The sequence below is a fragment of the Papio anubis genome, chromosome 3 (genome assembly GCF_008728515.1).
Source record: "Papio anubis isolate 15944 chromosome 3, Panubis1.0, whole genome shotgun sequence".
In the NCBI taxonomy this organism is placed as follows: domain Eukaryota; kingdom Metazoa; phylum Chordata; class Mammalia; order Primates; family Cercopithecidae; genus Papio; species Papio anubis.
The window spans coordinates 3,677,224-3,699,984 of NC_044978.1; the positions used below are offsets into that span (position 1 = coordinate 3,677,224).

The window sequence follows — 22,761 nt, forward strand, 5'->3', positions numbered from 1 at the left end:
GTCTGCACAGACACGCCCACATCTGTATGTCTGCACAGACACACCCGCATCTGTATGTCTGCACAGACACGCCCACATCTGCATGTCTGCACGGACACGCCCACATCTGTATGCGCACACAGACACGCCCACATCTGTATGTCTGCACAAACACACCCACATCTGCATGTCTGCACAGACACGCCCACATCTGTATGTCTGTGCACACAGACACGCCCACATCTGTATGTCTGCACACACAGACACGCCCACATCTGTATGTCTGCGCAGACACGCCCACATCTGTATGTCTGCGCACACACAGACACGCCCACATCTGTATGTCTGCACAGACACGCCCACATCCGTATGTCTGCGCAGACACGCCCACATCTGTATGTCTGCACAGACGCCCACGTCCGTATGTCTGCGCACAGACACGCTCACATATGTATGTCTGCACAGACACGCCCACATCTGTATGTCTGCACAGACACGCCCACATCTGCATGTCTGCACAGACACACCCACATCTGCATGTCTGCACACAGACACGCCCACATCTGTATGTCTGCACGCACACAGACACGCCCACATCTGTATGTCTGTGCACATACAGACACGCCCACATCTGTATGTCTGCGCATACATGCAGCCACGTGTCCCTCACAGAGCCTGACACACCTAAGCACAACTGCAAAATACAAGATTTTTTTTTTCTTCTGGTGATACCACAGAAAAGAAAATTACTTTTGTAGAAAAGGCCATTAACCTCCTTCAATGAATGAACTGGGAAAATTTTTTTTTTAATCCTCAGTTATCCTAAGAAGTGTGGTCATTAGGGTGAGGCCCGAGTATTAATTCTTCCTCTGGCCTTAGGAGATTCTTACACGTGGCTGCAGTGAATCAGAGATGAGAAAACCTCTCAGCCTTCCTAGACGGTCTCATTTGGGAGGCAACTCTCCTGAAACTCTCAGAGCCAAGGCAGGATCCCCGCCACATGGTTTTCTAGGAGCGCCAGAATTTCCACAGTCCCCAGAGCAAAGAGTGTATTCAGTCACACGTGTCCCCAGATGGTCAGTCCAGGTTGATTTTCATAGAATGCTATTTGTTATTTTCTGCATTAGCTCCTCTCTCGAATTGATAATAAACCAGATTCCCAGATTACAGGGGAGTTGAATTATTTCTTTTAAAATACAAAGAAAAGGAAAACTAATAATAATATTTATCTCCCAGGAGACTGGGTGGCTGGGGCATGGGAGAGGGCTCACTTTCATTTCTCTATCTTTTGCATTCCGTTGCTTTTGCAAATATTTCCCATCGAAAAGTAAATACATTCTTAAAAATTAAAATGAAAAGCAATTGTAGGGTCTGGAGTATTTTTAATTCTATAAATGGAAGTTATACGGATTTCCCTGGTAATTCCATTAAATGTTATACTAAAAGAATCCTAGAACTTGGACAGAGTAAAGCAGTGGCGCTCAGCCTTCTACCAAGGAAGCCGGGCTTGAGCGGCGGCGGTGAGTGGGCGTCAGGCTGAGGAAGGAGGCAGCTGCCCCTAAGTAAGGGAGCTGCGTGCGTGTACAGTCCTCCTAGCAGTGCTGAGCTGAGTCCCTTCCAGACTCCCTCCGCTGCCCGCTCCCCTGAGAATCTCGGCTGTACAGCTGCGGACAGAAGCGGATTCACGTGTGCGGTGGGAGTGGGGAACCGCTTTTAAAGAAAGCAAAGAGGCCGGGCGCGGTGGCTCACACCTGTAATCCCAACACCTTGGGAGTCCGAGGCGGGCAGATCACGACGTCAAGAGTTCGAAACCAGCCTGGCCAATATGGTGAAACACCATCTCTACTAAAAATACAAAAAGTAGCTGGGCATGGTGGTGCGCACCTGTAATCCCAGCTACAGGGGAGGCTGAGACAGGAGAATTGCCCGGACCTCGTAGGCGGAGGTTGCAGGGGGCCGAGATTGCGGCACTGCACTTCAGCTTGGGGGACAGAGCAAGACTCTGTCTTAAAGAAAGAGAGAAAGAGAGGGGGAGAGAAAGAAAGAGGGGGAGAGAGAAAAAGAGGGGGGGAGAGAGAGAGAAAGAAAGAAAAACCACCAGCATAAACGAGGTAAAACAGAACACCCAAGATGCTGTAGCCAGGTGGGCCTCACAAAAGGAGGGCTGTGTCCCGGGATCCTCAGAGACCCCTGGAACGAGGAGGAGGGGGCAGACTGTGGAGCCAGCGAGTTCCTGAGCAAGCTGGAGCCATAGAAGCAGAGCTCACCCAGCCAGAATCCCAGGCTCACACAGGCAAAAGCAGTCCAGAGGCAACAGCTCCCCCAGGGACAGGAGGCGACGGTGAAATATCCCACTGGGAATACTGGCGGGGAGTTCTCTAATCACAGTGGGCTGTCACAGCTTTCACTTTTCCAACATTTTTTTCCCCTTCAAGTCCTGAATTTCCGGCCATGGATACCACGAAGTCACCGGGAGAGCCGGCTGCAGGGTGGAAACGAGAACACTGCGGCCGCTGAGACGGGGCCAGGAGGTCATGAGGGAGTTTCACTTTTCTCCACAGTTCCTGATCTATTACTTTCACATGTAACATGTACATGCTTTTACATGTATGTACATGTATGTATGCAATAGGTCATGCTTTTATAATTGGTAAAAAAAAATTTGAATATAAGGAAGCAATTCTTCACTATACACTGTAATTACAAGATTATCCAGAATATTCTGAGACATACGTCATCTCTCCAGGAATAAATGGAGCCCCTCTCCGTGGACGAGCCGGTGGTGGAGCTCTGCGTGGCCGACCCAGACCAAGAGGTGTGGGCTCCCGTGGGTGTGCGGCTTCCGCTGGAGGAAAAGGACGATTCGCTGCAGGAATGAACACCGGCAAAAAAATCACATTTGCTGGAAGGGCTTGGACGGCTAAGTGGCTTCACTTCTCTGAGCCTGCTTCCTCTTTCACCAAATAAATTTATTAATTTCACAGTATACTAATTTTGAAATATTTTTACAGTGTGATGTTTACACTAGGTTAAAAATAAAACTGCATCTCACTTTTAGAAATTCATGGCCAGTCACTAATTTCCTTTCCCACATTTGTTACGGGCATTTTGTGATTCTGTAATCTGAAGCAATGAACAAGGTGAATTCTTACCAGGTATATTTATCAATGGCTTTCTGCACATTTCTTGTAAAATGTGTAGGTAAAGGATCTTTGCTTCTCACAGTATAACTGTGCCTTCTAGGTCCTTCTGACAGTCCTCTTCTGGAAATAAAAGAAAACATGAAAAGTCTCCCTAATGTAAAAATATAGTTTTATTCATTAAGACTTTTAAAATTTCCTTTTTGTATAAAGTTGCTCCCCTTCTTCTGCCACATCCCTCCAAATTCACCTGTGCATAAGCGCGTGCGCACACACACACACACCCCCCCCACATCCTCAAGAAACTGAGACTTAGGACCTTCTCATTTTTATTTTTCTTAAAATCAAGGTTGCCATTAACCTACACGCACCTTTATGTGAACTGAAGACAACATCAACTTTTTGTGACTTAGCCAGAGAAGTAAAAGTTGCCCCAAACAGTTCACACTATTTCAGGGATGTCAGGTCCCAGCTGTCCCTTGACCAGGCCCCTTATACTTACAAAACCCAACCAGCCCTCCAGTAAAAAATCATTAATCCCATATTAAGAAGCATCAAATTCTTTACACTCACTTAGAAGCCACACAGACATCTAACTCGCTTTAATTTAGCATTGCTGTTTGTGGGTATACTGAGTTTTCAAGAGTTAGAAAACATTAAAATTTAATGAAGAACTAAAACAGAAGAAATATCTAGATGTTAAATAAACTATTAAGCCTAACGGGTGTAGCACAGTTCCTGTTAATCATTGAAATGTCCTTTCAATGAACCACTTAAAACATTTACTTCCTCTATAGTCAAAATATCTTCCTGATGTTTAATAATCAACAACTTCTGCTTTTCAATAGAAATCTTATTTTTCTTTATAAATAAAATACATATTAACATAAGATACGGTAGTGAATTAGGAAAAACTTCAACTTTCAATATTTCTAATAAGGACACCACGGCAGCATGCATTTTTAAAAAGTTTGCTTTTGCTTCCAATTATAAGGCTACCTAATTGACCTCAGCTCACTGCAACCTCCGCCTCCTGGGTTCAAGCAATTCTCCTGTCTCAGCCTCCTGAGTAGCTGGGATTACACGCGCCTGCCACCACACCCAGCTAATTTTTGTATTTTTAGTAGAGACAGGGTTTCACCATGTTAGCCAGACTGGTCTTGAAACCCTAACCTCAAGTGATCTGCCCACCTCAGCCTCCCAAAGTGCTGGGATTACAGGCATGAGCCACCATACCCAGCCAACATGGGGAATTTTTAAAACAAATTAATTACCATGTACAGATTAGCAAGAACATCTACCTTCCATAGATATGTCTCGTGCAAGAGAGAATAATAGAATTATATGGTTTTTTTTCACTCATTTTTGAGGACGGTGGTGCGGTCTCAGCTCACTGCAAGCTCCACCTCCCAGGTTCACGCCATTCTCCTGCCTCAATCTCCCAAGTAGCTGGGACTACAGGCGTCTGCCACCACGCCCGGCTAATATTTGTATTTTTAGTAGAGACGGGGTTTCACTGTGTCAGCGAGGATGGTCTCGATCTCTTGACCTTGTGATCCACCCGCCTCAGCCTCCCAAAGTGCTGGGATTACAGGCGTGAGCCACCGCGCCCAGCCGAATTATATGATTTTTTTCTTCTTCTCTTTGTTGCTTATGTATCTTACGGACAACCAGGTAACTCCGAGGACAAAGGTGTTAAAGAAAGGGCCCCAGAGAAAAGAATGAAGGACACGCTTTAGGCTGACAAACTGCTTTACCTTTAGCTCTCTTCAGTTGCTTTCAAGCCATTAATTATTTCTTGTTTACATGTGACTCAATAACTTTTTACGTAAATATACAAATACTAATGACAGAAAATAACAACTAAAAATTACATCAAATAGATTTGTTTTGAACACTAAATAAAACATACTGGTATATGAGTCAATATATGACTGAGAAATAATTTTAAAACCCAGCATAACGAATTAACTAAAACATTGTTCTTTTATGATATATATCTTCAGAATAATAATAGGGGGTTCAAATTTGCTCTGCCACTGAGGCTTCAAGCGAGTTACTTTTCCTCTCCTGAATTCAGTGTCCACAACTGTAGATAAAGTATACGAAGTGTCTAATCAGTGCTAGATAAATCAGGTTTACCTGCTCACTGCTATTATTATGTTATTATTATTATTTGATACAGGGTCTTGCTCTGCTCCACAGGCTAGAGTGCAGTGGCAGGATCACAGCTCACTGTAATCTCGACCTCCGGGCCTCAAGCTATCCTCCCACCTTCAGCCTCCCTAGTAGCTAGGACTACAGGTGTCTACCATCATGCTTGGCTAACTTTTTAATGTTTTGTAGAGATGGGGTCTCACTATATTGCCCAGGCTGGTCTTGAACTCTTGGGCTCAAGTGATCCTCCTGCCTTGGCCTCCAAAACTGCTGGGACTACAAGCATGAGCCACTGCACCTGTCCTCTCACTGCTATTATCATCATCACATGCTATTCTATGAAGATGCTGTGTTCTTGTTTCTTTGGACCTCCCACAGCATTTTGTATTATATAGATCTTTTCACATTTTAACCTTTTGTTGTGACCTTGACACCTTATTCATCTTTTAATCTAAGTACCTGAAATAACACTCATCACACAAAAAATGCCCTCTGTTGAAAGAATCAACAGGCAAAGATGAAATTAGCAACTCAAATGCAGAACTCATTTCACTATAGAATTACTCTGAATGTTTATGCCTGAAACATAGGATTACACTGTGACCTGACATGAAAATATTCCCCAAATTCAAGACATTATTGGATAACGTTTTACTCGTTAAAAAGTCACAGCTCTTCTTTGAGCAGCTGATGTTCCCCCCCAAACAGTTTTCACCTCCAAATGGAGCGTCTGCTCTGCTCAAGACCACCTGTCCCACTTCTAGCTCCTCCTCCGCCTTTTGTGCAACTTCAAAGCCAAATTCAGAAAGGGACACATGCGAGTTTGTTTCAATGAATAATTTCTTCCTCTAGGAAATTCACTCTTTTTCAGGGGAAAAGGTGGAAGGTCTTTGCAAATTAAGAAGAAAATTATTAACAAAACAGAGGAACTCGTGTCTCTTCACATCACACCATATCCTTTCCAGGACCAGGCTTCCCACTGTGTTGGACGCAGAGCTGAGGCCAGGTGGTCTTGGGATGCAGGGCAGAAGGAAATGGGAAGCTGGGTAACAGTCACACCAGTTAGTATGAATTAGATGCCTTAAAACTCCTCTACTCGATGCCATTTATCCTTTTTTCTTCTCTGCCCTTCCCCTCCGTGTGTCCTTTCGAGCAATTGCTTGAGCTTCAGAGTTCAGTGTAATAACATACAAACTTGACCACACAATTCACAAAAAAACTAGGTGAACAGGAATTTAAGTCATAACTCAATGATTGCCCAAGAGCAGAAAGAAGACAGGGACGGGGTTTCTCTGAGGACCCAGGCCACTGACCGGCCGGTCTCTCCGGGACCACAAGTTACTAACATCATGAATTAACAGCAGAGACTAAAAAACCCCTTTCTTTTCTTTTCCTTTTTCTTTTTTTTCTTTCACATCTTGTTTTGGTTCTTTCGTTTCTCTGTTTTCTAACCAAGGATTGTAATGGTCCTTCATGCATAACATTGAACCTCTTTAATCCCCATAAACTATGGACTAGTTATATATGCTACACAGTCTAAGAAAGTGTACACAACTTACAGGATGCATCCTGCAAGTGTTTTAAAACTTGAATGTGGTGGCATGCCTATGAAGCCTCTATACATACACATGCAAGTTCTACACTAGTTCCTGTCCATACTGTTTACATAGAGCAAGGCTGATGCTTTGGGGACAGGGTTTCGTAGGGTGGACTGAAGTGCAGTCACTACACTAGAGGGCACTCATTTGCTGGTGCACGGAGCTAAGGGTGAATTCCAATCTTCATGACTCAATTCCAGCTGTCAGGGAAATAACCATCTGGAGTTACTTTTGTAGGTTGCTTCCTGACAGCCCACAAACCTCTGCCACACTGCTTTGCAGAAACTCTAATGTCAGTGACAGCAGCTTTCAAAATCGTCTATTCCTAGTTGACAGGACTGTCTGACATAAGCACTGCACTCTGAACACGTTAAAATGCAGGCTGGTTTTCAGGACGGGGTGGCACACAGGGGCACTCCAGGGTGGCCATGGGAAGCCGCTGCTCAACATGGAGCACTCACACCGCCCTGACCCAAGACCCGCAAGTCCCAGGAGCGACCGCGGTGACGGAGGAGTCCCTTTGGCGGGGAACACTTCTCCGCGTGAGCCATGCCCGGGGCAGGCCTGACGCTTCCCGAGCGCCGGCAGGGAAGCCCGGGCCAGACGCAATCCAGCCGGCCCGAGGACAGAGAACACCGCGCACATCGCCCGCAGAGCGGCCAGAAGGCGAGCCCCGCTGCCGGATGAGACTCACCCGATCACGATCAGCCCCGGGCCTGTGCTCGCGGCCCCTGCGCCGGGCTCCGCGCTAGGCTCGGGCACGGTCAGGCAGAGGCACCGCGCGCGGGCCCCACGCGGACAGCCGGTCCCGCGACCCCGCCACCGCCGCAACCCCGGGGCCGGGGCTCCCCGCTCGCCCAAGCCCGCGCCCGCCGCGCCGCTGGCCCAGCTCAGGCGGCCCGGGCGCGCCCGGGGTCCGCGAGGCTCGCGCGCCCCTTCCCTCTCCAGATCCTCCGCCCAGCCCGCGCTGGCGCCGCCTCCCCTCCTCCTCCCTGCGCTGCGCCCTCGCCCGCCCGCTAATCCCGGACGCGCCTGCCCATCCCGGCTCTCGGCCCCGCGGCGCCGACCTCCAGGAAAGCGCGCCTTCCCCGCTCCCTGCCGGGCCGGGTCACTCCTCCGCGCACGGCACGGCCTCCCTACCCCTTCCCGGGTCTCCGGGGCCGGGGGCTGTGCAGACTGGTGCTGGCGGCCCTTCCCTCTTCCGAATCGGATTTCAATTCACCAGAAGAATGTAGAAAACCACTGGCCCTTCTCGCCTATCCCCGCCCCATCAAAGGGTGCGCACACTGGGCGGGGGTGGGGAGTGGGCAAATGAGGTTTGAGAGCTGAAGCCCCGGATCTAGTCCATGCGAGAACCATTACTCCATCAACAGGAACGCTAGATCTAAGCATGCATAATAAGGCGTGGGCCCTTCCACGTCTGTCCTGCCGGCTCACACAACCCGGTGCATTTCCTGCACACCCAGAGCATGCCTGCCGCTTGTGTTAACATGTGCTCGTTTCAGTGTTGGAGGCCCAGGATTACACCAGGAGCAGAGCAGCTGGATTCTCTCCTGTGAGCTGGTGAAACTGCTGAACCGTCATTTTTATTTGCTAAGGGAAGTAGGGATGAGGACCGCGGAGGTGAACTACATTTTCCAACCTGAGTGTCACAGGGTGGCCACTGCACAAGCCATGCCTTTCCCACGACAGGGATTTTAGTAATGACAATTAGTGCACTGGGTGCCGCTGGTACAACACTCATCCTCATCCTGCCATAGCCAGTCTCTTTTGAGAGCTGAGGCCATCTAAGTTTCAACAGATACAAACGATTTCTTCTGCCCCGTATCCTGCATTTACAGAGGTAAACCACGTCTTTCCGAGTTTTTAGTAAAAAGCCCAGTTTATTTCTGATGGACCACCCTAGCACGGTGACAAGAAATCACTACCAATAACAAAAACATTAGTCTGGCCAGGGTAGCTCACACCTGTAATCCCAGCACTTTGGAAGGCTCAGGTAGAAGGATCACTTGAGATCAGGAGTTCAAGACCAGCCTGGCCAACGTGGTGAAACCCGTCTCTACCAAAAATACAAAAATTGGTTGGGTGTGGTAGGGCGTACCTGTAGTCCCAGCTACTCAGGAGGCCGAGGCACGAGAATCACTTCAACCTGGGAGGCGGAGATCACCCCACTGCACTCCAGGCTGGGCGACAGAAGAAGCCTCTGTCTCAAAAAAACAAACAAAAACAAAACAGTAATCCATTGTTGAACTACGGACACTGGGATCCTCCCCATTTTTGTAAAAGTGGTAAGTGGTTATAAATTATAAAATTAATGACATTTTAAATCCTGATACATGTATATATGTATATATGTGATATATGCATATGTGTATCCATATCTATCAGGAAAACTGACGGTATCTTAAGTCCACACAGACCTGCTGGTGTTATTTATATTGCCAGGGGCGGGAGGATGGACATGCCAAGGAAACAAAAGAAAGGAGCCTGGTGTGATGGCTCCCACCTGTAACCGCAGTGTTTTGAGAGGCCAAGATGGGAGGATCACTAGAGCCCAGGAGTTCAAGACCAGCCTGGGCAAGAGAGCAAGACTGTCTCAAAAAAAAAAAAGAAAAAAAGTAAAAATCGAACACAAAGTCATTTAAGATCCAAACATATGCTAACCGCTTTTACTTTTATATATTTTACATACATTCTTACACATATTATTTTACATGTATTGTTTAACACCCATAGTAGGTAGACACTATTACAATTTTGTTGATAAAAATACTGATGACGGAGACCTTAAGTAACATGTTTGAGGTCACACAGCTAGGATGTGTGTGAATGTGTCCCAGGTATCTGTCACCCCGTAACAAACTACCCCCAAACGTAGATTAAATCAGCAGTCATGTTGTTATGCTCACAATCCACAGAAGGCAGGAATTCCGGCAGGTTGAGTGTTTCTTCCGCTCCATCTGGGGTCGCTCAGTGGCGCACAGGTGGAGGGTGGTCTGGTCTGCAGGCTCTAAGAAGGCTTCACTCACGTGTCTACACCATGCAGTGGGTGGTGGCTGGAAGCCTGGGCTCAGTTGAGCCCTCTCTCATGCAGCCTCAACACTTCTCCGAGTGGTCCCTCCAGTGAGGTCGTCAGAATTTCTACATGGTGGCTTAGGGCTCCAAGAAAGCAAGGCAGAAGCTGTCAGCTCTATTCAAGGCTGCAACTGGCAGTGTCACCTCCACTGTACTCCATAGTCAAAGCAGTCCCAGAATGAAAGAGTTGGAAAATAGACCCCTGCTCTCAATGGGAAGAACCTACAGCCCCCTTTAATCTGCCATAACCCTTCTCTGGCCACAGGCCATTTACACGTGTATGATACACTTAGCTCTTTCAAGATGCTCGGAAGTTTCATCATCTAAAGCATGTCCACGTGCAGAGGAGGCTTCTTCTTGGGGTATTTCCCTTACATCTGAAGACCTGCGAACTAAAAAGACAAGGCAGCAGCCTTCTCCACACCCAACCCACAATGGTGAGACAGAGCCAGGACAGCCCCAATGGGCACCTGTCCAACAGGAGAGGCGGTGGAGTCAGGCAACAGCCACTGCGGGTTCCAGCAGGCTCCTGCTGCCTTGCCTTGAGGGGACTCGCTTCTGCTCCCGACCTTCTCCCCAGCCCTTAGCTCTGTCCTGTGGGCTCTTGCTTCTTCCCTCCAAGACTTCCTCAGGGAAAAGAAATGGCCTAGGTTTGCAACTGAGTAGCCTCTCAGCCTGCTTTCTTCCAGGGAAGGCTAGGGAAGGGGGTCCAAAAGTCTGCGCCTCTTTTAGTTCAAGCCAGTGGCGCTTCCATCACTCTGCCAATGTAGTTATCTTATGAACCTTGTGGGTTTCTTTGAATTTTATCAGAGTTCACCCCATCCATTAGTCACAAATCACACTGACCTTCCTGACATGGGCCCTTGATCCACTTCTGAGACTGCCGGGGGACAATTCTCTTTATGATTTTTTAAAGCCCTATTGTTTATCTTGGGGGATCTATAAGATACCCCTAAATCTGATGTCTTAATAAGCCAAACCTTTGATTTCACCTTTGCCCCTGTCTAGGATTTGATTTTTGCACAGAGGCCATTTTTTCAGTTTTGCCCAGAGAGATTGTGATGGTCAAAGTTGCACAAACCCAGCAAGTCTTGACTTACATTTCCTACGACTTCTGTTCCAAACCTGAACAGTTCCTTAATTCATTTGTCTCTTCTCTCAAATTTCAAAACCTAAAGCTATGTTGCTTAAGATTAAAGTGATAAAATCTTCACGTTGGATTGGTTTAGACCACCACTGCCCAGTAGAAATCTAATGTGAATACATACAATTTTAAATTCTCTAGTATCCACATTTATAAAGTGAAAGAAACAGGTACAATTTTAATGATATATTTTATTTACTCTAATATATTATCATTTCAACAAGTAATCAGTATAAAAATTAGTAATTAGATATTTTTAAATTTTTTGTACTGAGTTTTGAAATCCTGTGTGTAGTTTACACTGATAACATATTTCATGCATCCAACAAGGTCTAATATCCAGTATCTATAAGGAACTTAGAAAAAACCCCCATAAACAAGTGGGCAAATGACATGAACAGACACTTTTCAAAAGAAGACATACATGTGGCCAACAATCATATAAAACAAAGTTCAACATCACTTATCATTAGAGAAACGCAAATCAAAGCCACAATGAGGTATCATCTCACATTAGTTAGAATGGTTATTCTTAAAAAGTCAAAAATAACAGATGCTGGCAAGTTGGATCAGAACTACTTCACTAGTTCTCCTGGATCTCCAACCTGGCCATTCACCTTGAAGGCCTTGTGACTTGTCAGCCTCCATAATCAATGAGCTAAGTCCTTGTAATAAATCTCTTTATACAGATATATATAAATATAGATGTAGACATGTATCTCCTATTGCTTCTGTTTCTCTGGAGAACCTCATACAATGTTACCCGTACTTAGTCCATATGATTTTCCATCTTTCATTGATTATTTGAACCGTAGTTGAGAATTGAAAAGTATATAACTATTTCTGTCTTACTGTTTAAGTGTTTTACATTTTAATGCCAGGGGCATCAGTAATTATAATCATTAAATGGGAAACCTCAATTCCTGAAATAATAGGATCTGCCTTAGCCTACTTTGACAAATTCATTAGGATAAAATAAAATGGTATAGGCCGGGCACAGTGGCTCAGCACTTTGGGACGCCAAAGTGGGAGGATCTCTTGAGCTCAGGAGTTCAAGACAAGCCTGGGCAACATAATGAGACTTTGTTTCTACCAAAAAAAAATAAAAATAAAAATAAGCTGGGTGTGTTCACACAGATCTGTAGTCCCAGCTACTTGGGAAGCTGAAGTGGGAGGATCGCTTAGAGCCCAGGAGATGCAGGCTGCAGTAAGCTGTGATTAAACCACTGTAGTCCAGCCTGGGTGACAAAGCAAGACACTGTTTCAAAAAATAAAAATAAAAAGTGGTATATGTGATTATGTGATCACCCTCTGAAAATATTTAATTAGTAATATAAGATATAAAATTATTCCAAAAATTATAAGTAACATTTAACTCCTCTGAAAATTGACCTGATTTCACATGCTAGCTCTGTCTTGCCCTAGCCATGCAATGCTGAGCTGATAACTTACTGCTTTGAGCAGAAATTAGCTAAAACAAGGCTAATATTAGTCTTTCTTGTAGAGTTGTGTGAATTAGAGACAAATTTTGGAAAGTGCATATAGATACATAATGAAATGTAAATAATTCCTTTTTTCAGCATTTAAAGCATTGAGTTACTTCAAGTAAATTTTTTTTAAGTTAGAGTATGAACCAGTTCATTTTAATATTATGCACTATGACATACAAAAGTTACATATAACCTTTGACATTTATCCAGTACAAGCAGTCCTGGCTTCACAGGGGTATCATGTAAACGGAAATTTGTACATATCAGAACTGTGTCCTTGCTTTGCAAATACATACATGTACAGACAACTATGTCATCTCTCTATACCACAGAGCTGTCTCCAGTAGCAATGAACATCTCCAGTGCCTAGATCTTAGTCCCTAACACTGTCCTAGTCCATTTGGGCTGCTATCACAAAATACCATAGACTGGGTGATTTATCAACAATAAAAATGTATTAGGTTGATGCAAAAGTAACTGCGGTTTTTGCCATGACCTGTTTCCCACAGGTCTGAAGGCTGGGAAGTCCCAGAACAAGGTGGCAGCAGAGTCAGTGTCTGGTGCCGGCTCCACGCTTCCTAGATGGTGGCTTCCAGCGGTGTCTTCACATGGCCGCAAGGGTGAAGAAGCCCCCAGGGCCTCCTTTATAAGGGCACAGATCCCGTTCATGAGGGCTTTGCAATCAGGACCTAATCGCCTCCTAGAGGCCCCACCTTTAGTACCAGTTCATTGGAGATAGATTTCAACCTAGGAATTTTGGGGGATACAAACATTCAGACCACAGCAAATACCGTTCCCCAACAGAGGGACCAGGGCTCCTTGGAGAAGTGGCCGATCTGGGGGCTGAGGCAGGGAAATATAAAATGGACCTGGAGTATTTCCTGCCAGACGGTAGGAAAGTACTCAAAAAACAAAAACAAAAACAACGGAAGAATGAGAGCATGTCACAGGAGCCAACCTGAAAGAGCCCCAAATGGCTAAAGCTGGAACGACCTAAGCACCAAATAAATCATGTGCTATCGGATTATAACTAAAGTCCAAAATACATTTCCATGAGCCCATATTGATAGAAATAAACGAATAAATAAATGGGGAGAAGAGGTGAATTTCCCGCAGAAGAACTTTCCCCAGTGGTGTGCGTCTCCCCTTCCAGGAGGCTGGTGTCATACCTTCTTCTCCCAACTGGAGTGGGGCTTGACTCCAAGAGTGCAGTGTGGAAGTGGGGGGTGACTTCCCAGGGGAGCAACCTGACAAGCACTCCCGGAGTCAGGTGGTCAAGGCTGGCACCACCTGTGATGACACGTGCCCTTGCATGTTGACACGCGCCCTTGCGATGAGGCGATGAGAACGGCACTTCCCTTATGTGGCCTTCCTCCCCAAACCCATACCCCTGGTCTCACCATGATAAAAACACAAGGCGAACCCCAGTGGAATGGCCTTCTACAAAACACACGACCAGTACTCCCCTAAACTGTCATGGTCATCAAAACAAGAAAGTCTGAGAAACTGTCTCGGACCAGAGGACGCTGAGGAGACGTGACAACTCCGTGTAATGGCAAGTGGACCCTGGAGGAGAGGAACGGCACTGGGGAAAACTGGTGGTGACGGTTAATACTAGTTTAGTGGACTCTGTGTGAAGCAGATGACCCTCCATCATGTGGGTGGACCTCATCCAATCTCTGCAATCCTCTGCTTCACTATCTGCAAATTCACCTCTTTGCTAAAATATAATTGTAACCCCCAAAATAATGTCACCTCTGCAGATTTTGGACTTACCAAGCCTCCACAATCACGTAAGCCAATTTTTAAAAAATCTCTCTCCCTCTTCACACACACACACACACACACACACACACACACACACACATTCACTCATCAACTCATCCTGTCTGATCTGCTTCTCTGAAAAACCCTGACAGTACTCTGGTGAAATGAGAATAAATGTGGAGTTTAGTTAATGGTCACAGATTGATACCGGTTCATCAGTTGTGGCATCTGTACCAGAATAATAGGGATCTGCTTTTCTGTAAATCTAACACGCTCTAAAATAAAAAGTCTGTTTTAAAAATGCTTGCATTAACCTCCTCTATACATTTAAATATATTTTACAAGTTAATAACTTGCTTCAGAGAAGACTAATAAAACAATAGCATGTTTTATTATTTTAATGGGAAGAGCATAAAAATCTTAGAAAGTGCTAAGTAAACTATGAAGTCCACAGCTTACATAAAATTATAGAAAAATATAGATGATTTAATGTTTAAAAATTACCTCAGTGGTGATATTTATAAGTACATTGTTTTAAATGAGTCCAGGAAATTGCAATAAATAAATATGATATTAAATGATAACAGAATTTTTCTTTTATGAGAATGTTCTAGGAATAGCCTATGTAAACCAAGATACAGCTCTAGATGGGGACTGAAAGGCTGCATGCAATATTGAAATGTTGGCATGCAATACTGCCAGAAAGCCACCAGAGGTCAACATTTCCCCGCTTTCATCACTATTAAAAAAAAAAAAAAAAATCCTTGCCCAGATTTTAATACTTTATGGGTCTTTTTTTTTTTTTTTTTTTTTTTTCCCCAAGATTTAGGGTTTGCTGAATTTTCATTCCAGAATAAAGGAGGAATCCTGTTTAAATCAGAAGTCGCCATTTCAGTGAACAGGAGCTGGTGCGCGCAGCCAACAGAAAGTGCCATGATGCGAAGGAGCACAAGGCATAGGGGATGCTTTTGCTCTGACAAGCACTTAGGCCAGAGACCAATGCACCTCACTCGCAAACCTCACAACCACCACATGAACAAAACCTTCAGCCACCTGAAAGGTAGCTACCCTTTTATACAGAAAAAAAAAAAAACCAAGAGGGTCAGCAACATACAGTAAACTCCCAAAGGTACATGGCTTTATCCAGATCAGTCCAGTCTGGCTTTAGAAGTTTAGCTTTCAAAGATTCATCTCAAATCCAATTTGCTGATTTCTGTTAAAGTTCCTTTCATTATTGGTCTATTTTAAACCAACAAATACGTTCTACCATAGTATCCACTAACATTTCTTGAATATGTACCACATGCCAGGCCCTGTTTTAAGCACTTGAGAGACAGACAGAGATGATCGATCGATCGATCAGTGTATTTGAGCTTCACAATCATTCTTCGAAGGGGGCACTACTGTTAGTGCCATTCTGCCAGTGAGAAAACTCGGGCACAGAGAAGCGGACGGAAAGGCAGAGCCACCTTCTTAGGCTGTGGGTGGCCTGGTTTGTTGAACACCCCACCTCCAGCCCTGCAGGGCACACCCACAGCTCTCTACAAATCATACGGAGACGCTAAAGCTCCGATACATGGCAAAGACAATCAGGACTTTTTAAAATTGCTATGAATGTTGTATCTGAAAGAGAAGATGAAAAATACTTAGACTTTTAACATGAAGAGTGTAAAAAGCATAGAAAGTCCTACATAATCAATGAGGTCCACAAGCTTAGAGAAAATTATAGAAGAATATAGAATTAGTACATTATTCAAAATGAAACACCCAAGTTCTGAAACCCAACTTTTTAAAATAAGTGCTAAAAATTTATCACGGAGAGTAATTATTAGGCGGAATCATATGAAATTGTCCATATTGTACTATTTTGAACCAGAGAAACAGAAATTTCATTGTTTCAACCTAATATATTGAACAAATGGGTTCAATGACATTAATATCCAATTTTTTTCTTACTTTTACACATTTGTTTACTATACTTAGTATAAAGTTTAAAAAGAATAATCTAAAAACTGTTTTACAAAAATTTTGATAATTAAACAGTCTTTCAAAATAAAAATAACTATCCAAATACATTCCATGAAGAGTTTGATTGGGCAAACTGCAACACCAATAAGGCCACATTTTCCTAAAATGTGTTTTTTGATGTTTGATTTATTCTTTTAAATAGCACAGCAGAAAACAAAGACTTCACACAGTAATTGCTAGACCGCTATTGTACGTTATATTTTATGTAACTGAAATATTAAGATGCAATTGATCCTTCTTATTCTCTGGTTCACTCTCTGCAAATTCAGCTACTTGCTAAAATAGATCTGTAAGCCCCAAATCCACACGCGTGGTGCCTCCGTGCCCCTCCGTACACGTGCAGAAGGAAGACACATCTGCATGTCTTCAGCTGCGTGCTCCCCACTGCGGCCACACAAGGCGACCCTGCCTTGTTTCAGCTCTCACACTGTAAACAAGTGTGCACTTTTGTGGGTCTACTCAGTGCCATCACAGGTTTTCCAAACTGTCGTGCTTTCTGTTGGTGATCTGGCTGTGTCAAGTGGTCCTGTGGAGTGTTGTGCTAAAGCTATCGAGTGCTCCTAAGTGCCAGAAGGCCGTGGTGTGCCTCGGGAAGGAAATACGTACGTTGATCAGCTTTCAGGCACGAGGTATAGACAGTACTGTCGGTGAGTTCAATGTTAGCAAGTCACCACTATATATTAAACCAGGTGTCTTTAAACAGGAACACACATTAGACAAGATCAGGTATTGATCAGCTGACAAAAACGTTGAGACTGGAGACTCACAGGAAGCTAACCCTGTATTTCGTCTACAGCTACGGTTCAGTATTCACTACATCATGGTTTCTGGTGACTTCATAGACCGTGACCACCAGGCATAATGAGAACTGATGATTACCTCATATTTATAGGACATTACAATACAACGTCTTCAGAAATCTATTACTAAATTTCAAGACATACAGACGGAATTTCAGAACATTAGAATTGGGAGATTGCATGGGTTTTATGTTTAATACACAATCTAAAGTAAAAAATGTGAGCGTAGAGGCAAAGGGGTGGTGCCCGCTGTCTTATGTTTGCAGTTTGCTTGCCAGATCAGAATCAAATCCAGTGGTTCTCAAATAGTAACATGCAGCAGAATCTCCAGTGCTCGTAAAAACCCCAGTCTCTGGCGCAGCAAGTCTGCAGTGAGAATGTGGATTTCTCAGGATCCCACGTGCTGCTGGTACTGCTGGCCCAGGATGGCACTCCGAGAGCCACCGCCCTGATTCATCTGTTATACATTCAATCCTCCCAACCCATTCCCACCTAAAACACTGCTTGAGCCCAGGAACTGTGTCATATTGGATTGTGTCACCCCAGCCTCAGCACACCTTTAATCGATGTTTGAAGGAGTAGAGGAACTACTCAAAGCAGCCTTCATGTTCCAGAGAAGAAAATGTGAGGTCTCAGAAGGGCAGGCCTGCTGCTGCTTGGTGAAGACCAGGGACCAGAACCCAGATTCCTGCAAACGTGCAGCACACGAGGTGGCTAGGCTTTCCCTCGACAGCCTTAATTCTAAGTAAATCCTATTCCATCTTTGGGTGGGAACACCGGCAGAACACCCTTTCTAAATGTAAAACAACAAAACGGTCAGATTCTAGGGCAATGCAGGACACCCAGGGAAAACTAAGGTCTGACTAAAGAAGACACTTGGGAGAGCACAGAGGTTCCTCTTTACTTGGTGCTCCAGGGCTCTCAGCTGACCAAAGCTGAAAGGAGAACTCAGGCTGCCAGACACTCTCAGGATGACTGTGTTCTCGCTGTCTTTCTCATGCACCTAAAAAAGCAAGCGGCTCTTCTTCCTCTCCCTGCTGCAGCGCTTAGTACAGAGGCAGGCATGAACATGCTTCACATGCGGCTTTCTTCCTATTTGAGACCCAGGAAGATACCAGCCTAAAATGTTGCAAAAGAAGAAAATAAAGATCATAATTGCTCAGGTTTAATCTCTGAGGCTGGGATGCGTCTATCTTCAACAGCATCTCACAGTGCTATCTGGAAGCCCTTGCCAAAAAATGTAAAAAGATCAGTCCTCCATTTCAAACTCATTAGAGTGGCTGTTTAAAAAGAAAGAAAGAAAGAAAGTTTTGGTGAAGACGCAGAGAAATCCTCGTGAATCACCAGTGGAAACATAAAACGGTGCAGCTACTAGGAAAAAATCATTTGGTGATTCCTCAAAAAGTGAAATGTAAAATTACCCTACAATCCAGCAGTCCCACTTCTTGGTATATACTGAAAGAATTAAAAGCAGGGACATAGGCCAGGTGCAGTGGCTCATGCCTGTAATCCTAACACTTTGGGAGGCTGAGGTGGGCAGATCACTTGAGCCAGGAGTTCGAGACCACCTTGGGCAATACAGGGAGATCCTGTCTCTACAAAAAATGTAAAAAGTAGCTAGGTGTGGTGACACATGCCTGTACTCCCTGGTACTCTGGGAGGCTGAGGCAGGAGGATCACCTGAGCCCAGGAGGTGAGGGTTGCGGTGAGCTATGATCACGCCACCATACTCCAGCCTGAGTGACAGAGCAGGAACCCATCTCTCAAAAAAACGCTCAGAGCAGCAGCATTGTTCACATAGCTGAAGAGGGAAACCACCCAAATGTCCATCAACAGAAGAATGGATAAACAAAAGGTAGTACAGACCAATACATGCAATTAAATACTGTCTTAAAAAGGAGTGAAAATCTGATTCATGCTGTAACATGGATGAACCTTAAAATCCTTATGCTAAGTGAAATAAGCCAGACGCAAAAGCCCAAATATTGTATGATTCCAGTTATATAAGGTCCCTAAAGTAGTCAAATTCATACAGACAGAAAGCAGAACGGTGGTTGCCAGGTGCTGAGGAGAGGAAGGAACAGGAAGTTACTGGTAATGGGTAGTGAGTTTGTTTGAGATGATGAAAAACGTCTGGAGATGGATGGTGGTGATGATTGCACAACACTATGAAGGTGGTACTTAATGCCACTAAATGGTACACTTAAAATTGTTAAAATGATCAATTCTATATCATGCATGTTTATCACAATTTTTAAAAAATCACCTCCCAGCTTGCAGAACGTAGCGTGTAGCCTGGAAAGAAGTTGAGACAATACGTGACTCCTGTGTAACCTTTACCCACCGGTGAATGCCTAGGGAGGAGGAGGCAGTGTTGAGTCAGAAGCCTTTATTCACGCTCCCGAAACAGTGCTGAGTGCAGGCCAGCTCTATAAGCAGAGCTAGTCTAAGAGCCCAGCATCAATGTCTCTTTAAAGAATCCATCCAAACATCATCACACTGGGGCTTCAGGGCTTAACGTATGAATTTAGGGGAAGACTGGGAAAGGAAAACAGAAACTTGGGACCCCAGTTCATAATGCCAAAAGGAAAAACTTAAGCCGAAAGTTGAGTCATGCAAGAAACTATCTTTCCTTTTGTTGACAGGCAGAGAGCTACAGATAAAAGGTTAAATATCTTCACACTCCATGTTCACCTTATCTTGCGTAAGAGCCTAGACGAGTACCTAACTGACCATTCCCCTCCCTGCTCCTTTTGTCTTGGAACCAGTGGATTCAGTAGTGAGACCATACCCTCCCTCTATCCCCTCCAGCCTGCTTTTCCCCTTTCAATACCGAAGCCCTCAAAATCATCTTTGGAAAAAGGCACAGACCTGTCTCCCTGGCATGTTCTTAACCTTGGTAAAATTTCTAAATTGACTGAGACCTGTCTTAGGTACTTTTTGGTTTAGAAGACACAGACATTCAGCCCATAACAATCATCTTCTCACCAATGTCTGCAACACCAACTTTGCAATGATCCCATAGACAAATAGGTCTGTTTCTGGCTTTTCTACTGGGCTCCCAGGCCCATCTGTTTATCTTTGCATCAATAACACGCTGTCTTATTTACTGTGGCTGTTAAATCAATTTCATATCTAGGAGAGTTATTACTGCGTTCTGTGCCTCACCAGTGCTTTAAGGGCACAAAAAATACCAGTGGAAAAGCAAAGACCTCACAAATCCTGAGCAGAAAAAATTCTCAATAGTTGGTCTCTGTTAACAACTTTTAGGAATTTTTTGAGCCTATATTTTCCTTTTTATATCAGCACAAGAGTGACTTATGATTTTTAAAACTCCAATTAAATTTAAACCTATTACAATAAGAATTAAAATTCTCAAGAGAAAGTATTATAACATTTTTCTTTGTAGTAGAATGTAAAATGACAGTATGCCTTATAACCTATCTTATTTCAAATTCAGTAAAATTCAGTAATTCCCGACTTGGAAAAAGGGTTTTTTCAATACTGTTAGATAAACATTCTAGGAGGCCACTGTTTTGGTTTAAGCTCCTGCACTAGGTCCCAAAAGACAAGACTAAAAACCAAAATGTAGTTACGTGCTCAAGTTCCACTTCACCAAACCCAAACTGAGTTGGGTTTTTTTTTTTTTTTTGAGACAGAGTCTTGCTCTGTCACCCAGGCTGGAGTGCAGTGGCAAAATCTCTGCTCACTGCAACCTCTGCCTCCTGGGTTCAAGTGATTCTCCTGCCTCAGTCTCCTGAGTAGCTAGAACTAAAGGCATGTACCACCATGCCCGGCTAATTTTTGTAATTTTAGTAGAGATGGGGTTTCACCATGTTGGTCAGGCTGGTTTCGAACTCCTGACGTCAGGTGACCTGCCCACCTCAGCCTCCCAAATTGCTGGGATTAGAGGCGTGAACCACCAAGTCGGTCCCCAAACTGAGCGATTATCCAGCCTTTCCAGAAATCAGGAGAGAAAGACATCCTGATTCCCAAACAGACCAGTTTCAATCAGCGTCATAGCATTGAAGTCCTCTGTTTTCATCTCTAACCTGGAGTAACCCAATGTTAGCCAATCAGTAAGTTTTCTTTCTTTCTTTCTTCCTTTCCATTTATTATTATTATTGTTATACTTTAAGTTCTAGGGTACATGTTTTGTCTCCCTATCCCTGCCTTACAAGGAAAAAAAAACACTGAAATGACCAACTCGCTCTGTCCCTTGTTTCTGCTTTCTCCACCGGTTCCTGTCTATAAAGCTCACCTCCTCTGCTTTGCCCCTTGGCACATTTATTCTATTTTCTGGAAGTGTTGCCCAATTCCAGAATCACAAGTAAAACCAATTGAGATTTCTGAACTAAATTTGTTGTAATTTTGTCTCCTGATAATACTGATGGCTTAATCTTCAGAAATAGATAACAGGTCTTTAAAAATTTGCCCTTCTTTAAAAGTGACATAAACTGGAAAATATCGTACCAAGGTAATTTGCCAAATGATTAATATCACCAAGTCTCTGTTGTGGAAATGACATGTTATCTGTGTTGCTTTTATGGAGATAATAAAGAGAGCTAGAATAGAAGCTAAACCCATTCAAAAGCAAATTCAGAATAACTTTTTTTCCCACAATCGATTATAGTTAAAGGGCGAGCTGGCCCTCCAAAGCTTGTTTGGGGTCATTTAAAATCGTCCAGTAAATGGTCTGTTTTGATTAACAGAAGGTCTTAATTTTAATATAGTGTAACTTTTACTTTTTGGTTCGCAATTATTTTGTCTGTTAGCAAAGAGATCCTTACCTCAAGGATAAGATGCATGAAAATCGGCATCTATGTCCTCTCCTAGAAGTCTCATTGTTTTACCTTCATATTCAGATCTACAGTCCGCATGAAATTGTATGTGTAGTGTGACTTGAGGTATCAGGAGTCTTTCACTTCTGTAAGGATATACAATTGGTTCTGCACTATTATTGAAAAGACCACTGCCTCAGTCAGCCCAAGCTACTGTGGCAAGACACACAGCCTGGGCAGCTTAATCAACAGACACTGACTTCTCACAGTTACGGAGCCTGGAAGTCCAAGATCAAGGTGCCGGCTGGTTTGGTTCTTGTGAGGGCTTCGTCCTGGCTTGCCAAAGGCTGCCAACTCCCTGTGTGCTCAAATGCCCTCTGCTTTGTGTGCACATGGAGAGTGGGAGAGTAGGAGGCTCTCTTTTTTTTTTTTTTTTTTTTTTTTGGTTGGAGTCTTGCTGTCACCCAGGCTGGAGTGCAATGGCGTGATCTCAGTGCACTGCAACCTCCGCCTCGTGAGTTCAAGCGATTCACCCGCCTCAGCCTCCTGAGTAGATGGGATTACAGGCATTTGCCACCACACCTGGCTAATTTTTGTATTTTTAGTAGAGATGGGGTTTTGCCATGTCAGTCAGTCTGGTCTCAAACTCTTGACCTCCAGTGATCCACCCACCTCAGCCTCCCAAAGTGCTGGGATTACAGGCGTGAGCCACTGCGCCAGCCCTTCTTCTTCTTATAAGGGCACTAACCCTGTCACAAGGGGCCTTTCCTCAAGACCTAATCTAAACCTAGTTACTCCCCAA

The 22,761-nt window shown here is 44.2% G+C and overlaps 1 protein-coding gene across 7 annotated transcripts in view; it reads right to left on the reverse strand.

Moving 5' to 3' along the window:
• Positions 1-22,761, reverse strand: part of FAM149A (family with sequence similarity 149 member A) — a 65,298-nt gene that overhangs the window by 23,937 nt on the left and 18,600 nt on the right. For 6 of the 7 annotated variants that reach the window (XM_031664114.1, XM_031664113.1, XM_031664118.1 and 3 more), the window contains exons 2-3: positions 3,132-3,242; positions 2,713-2,845 (exon numbers count right to left, since the gene is read on the reverse strand). In XM_031664114.1, the coding sequence (XP_031519974.1) occupies positions 2,713-2,845; positions 3,132-3,242 (244 nt within the window). Of the gene's footprint in view, positions 1-2,712; positions 2,846-3,131; positions 3,243-7,941; positions 8,155-22,761 lie in introns of those variants that run through there. The other variant, XM_031664119.1, reaches the window with a different exon arrangement.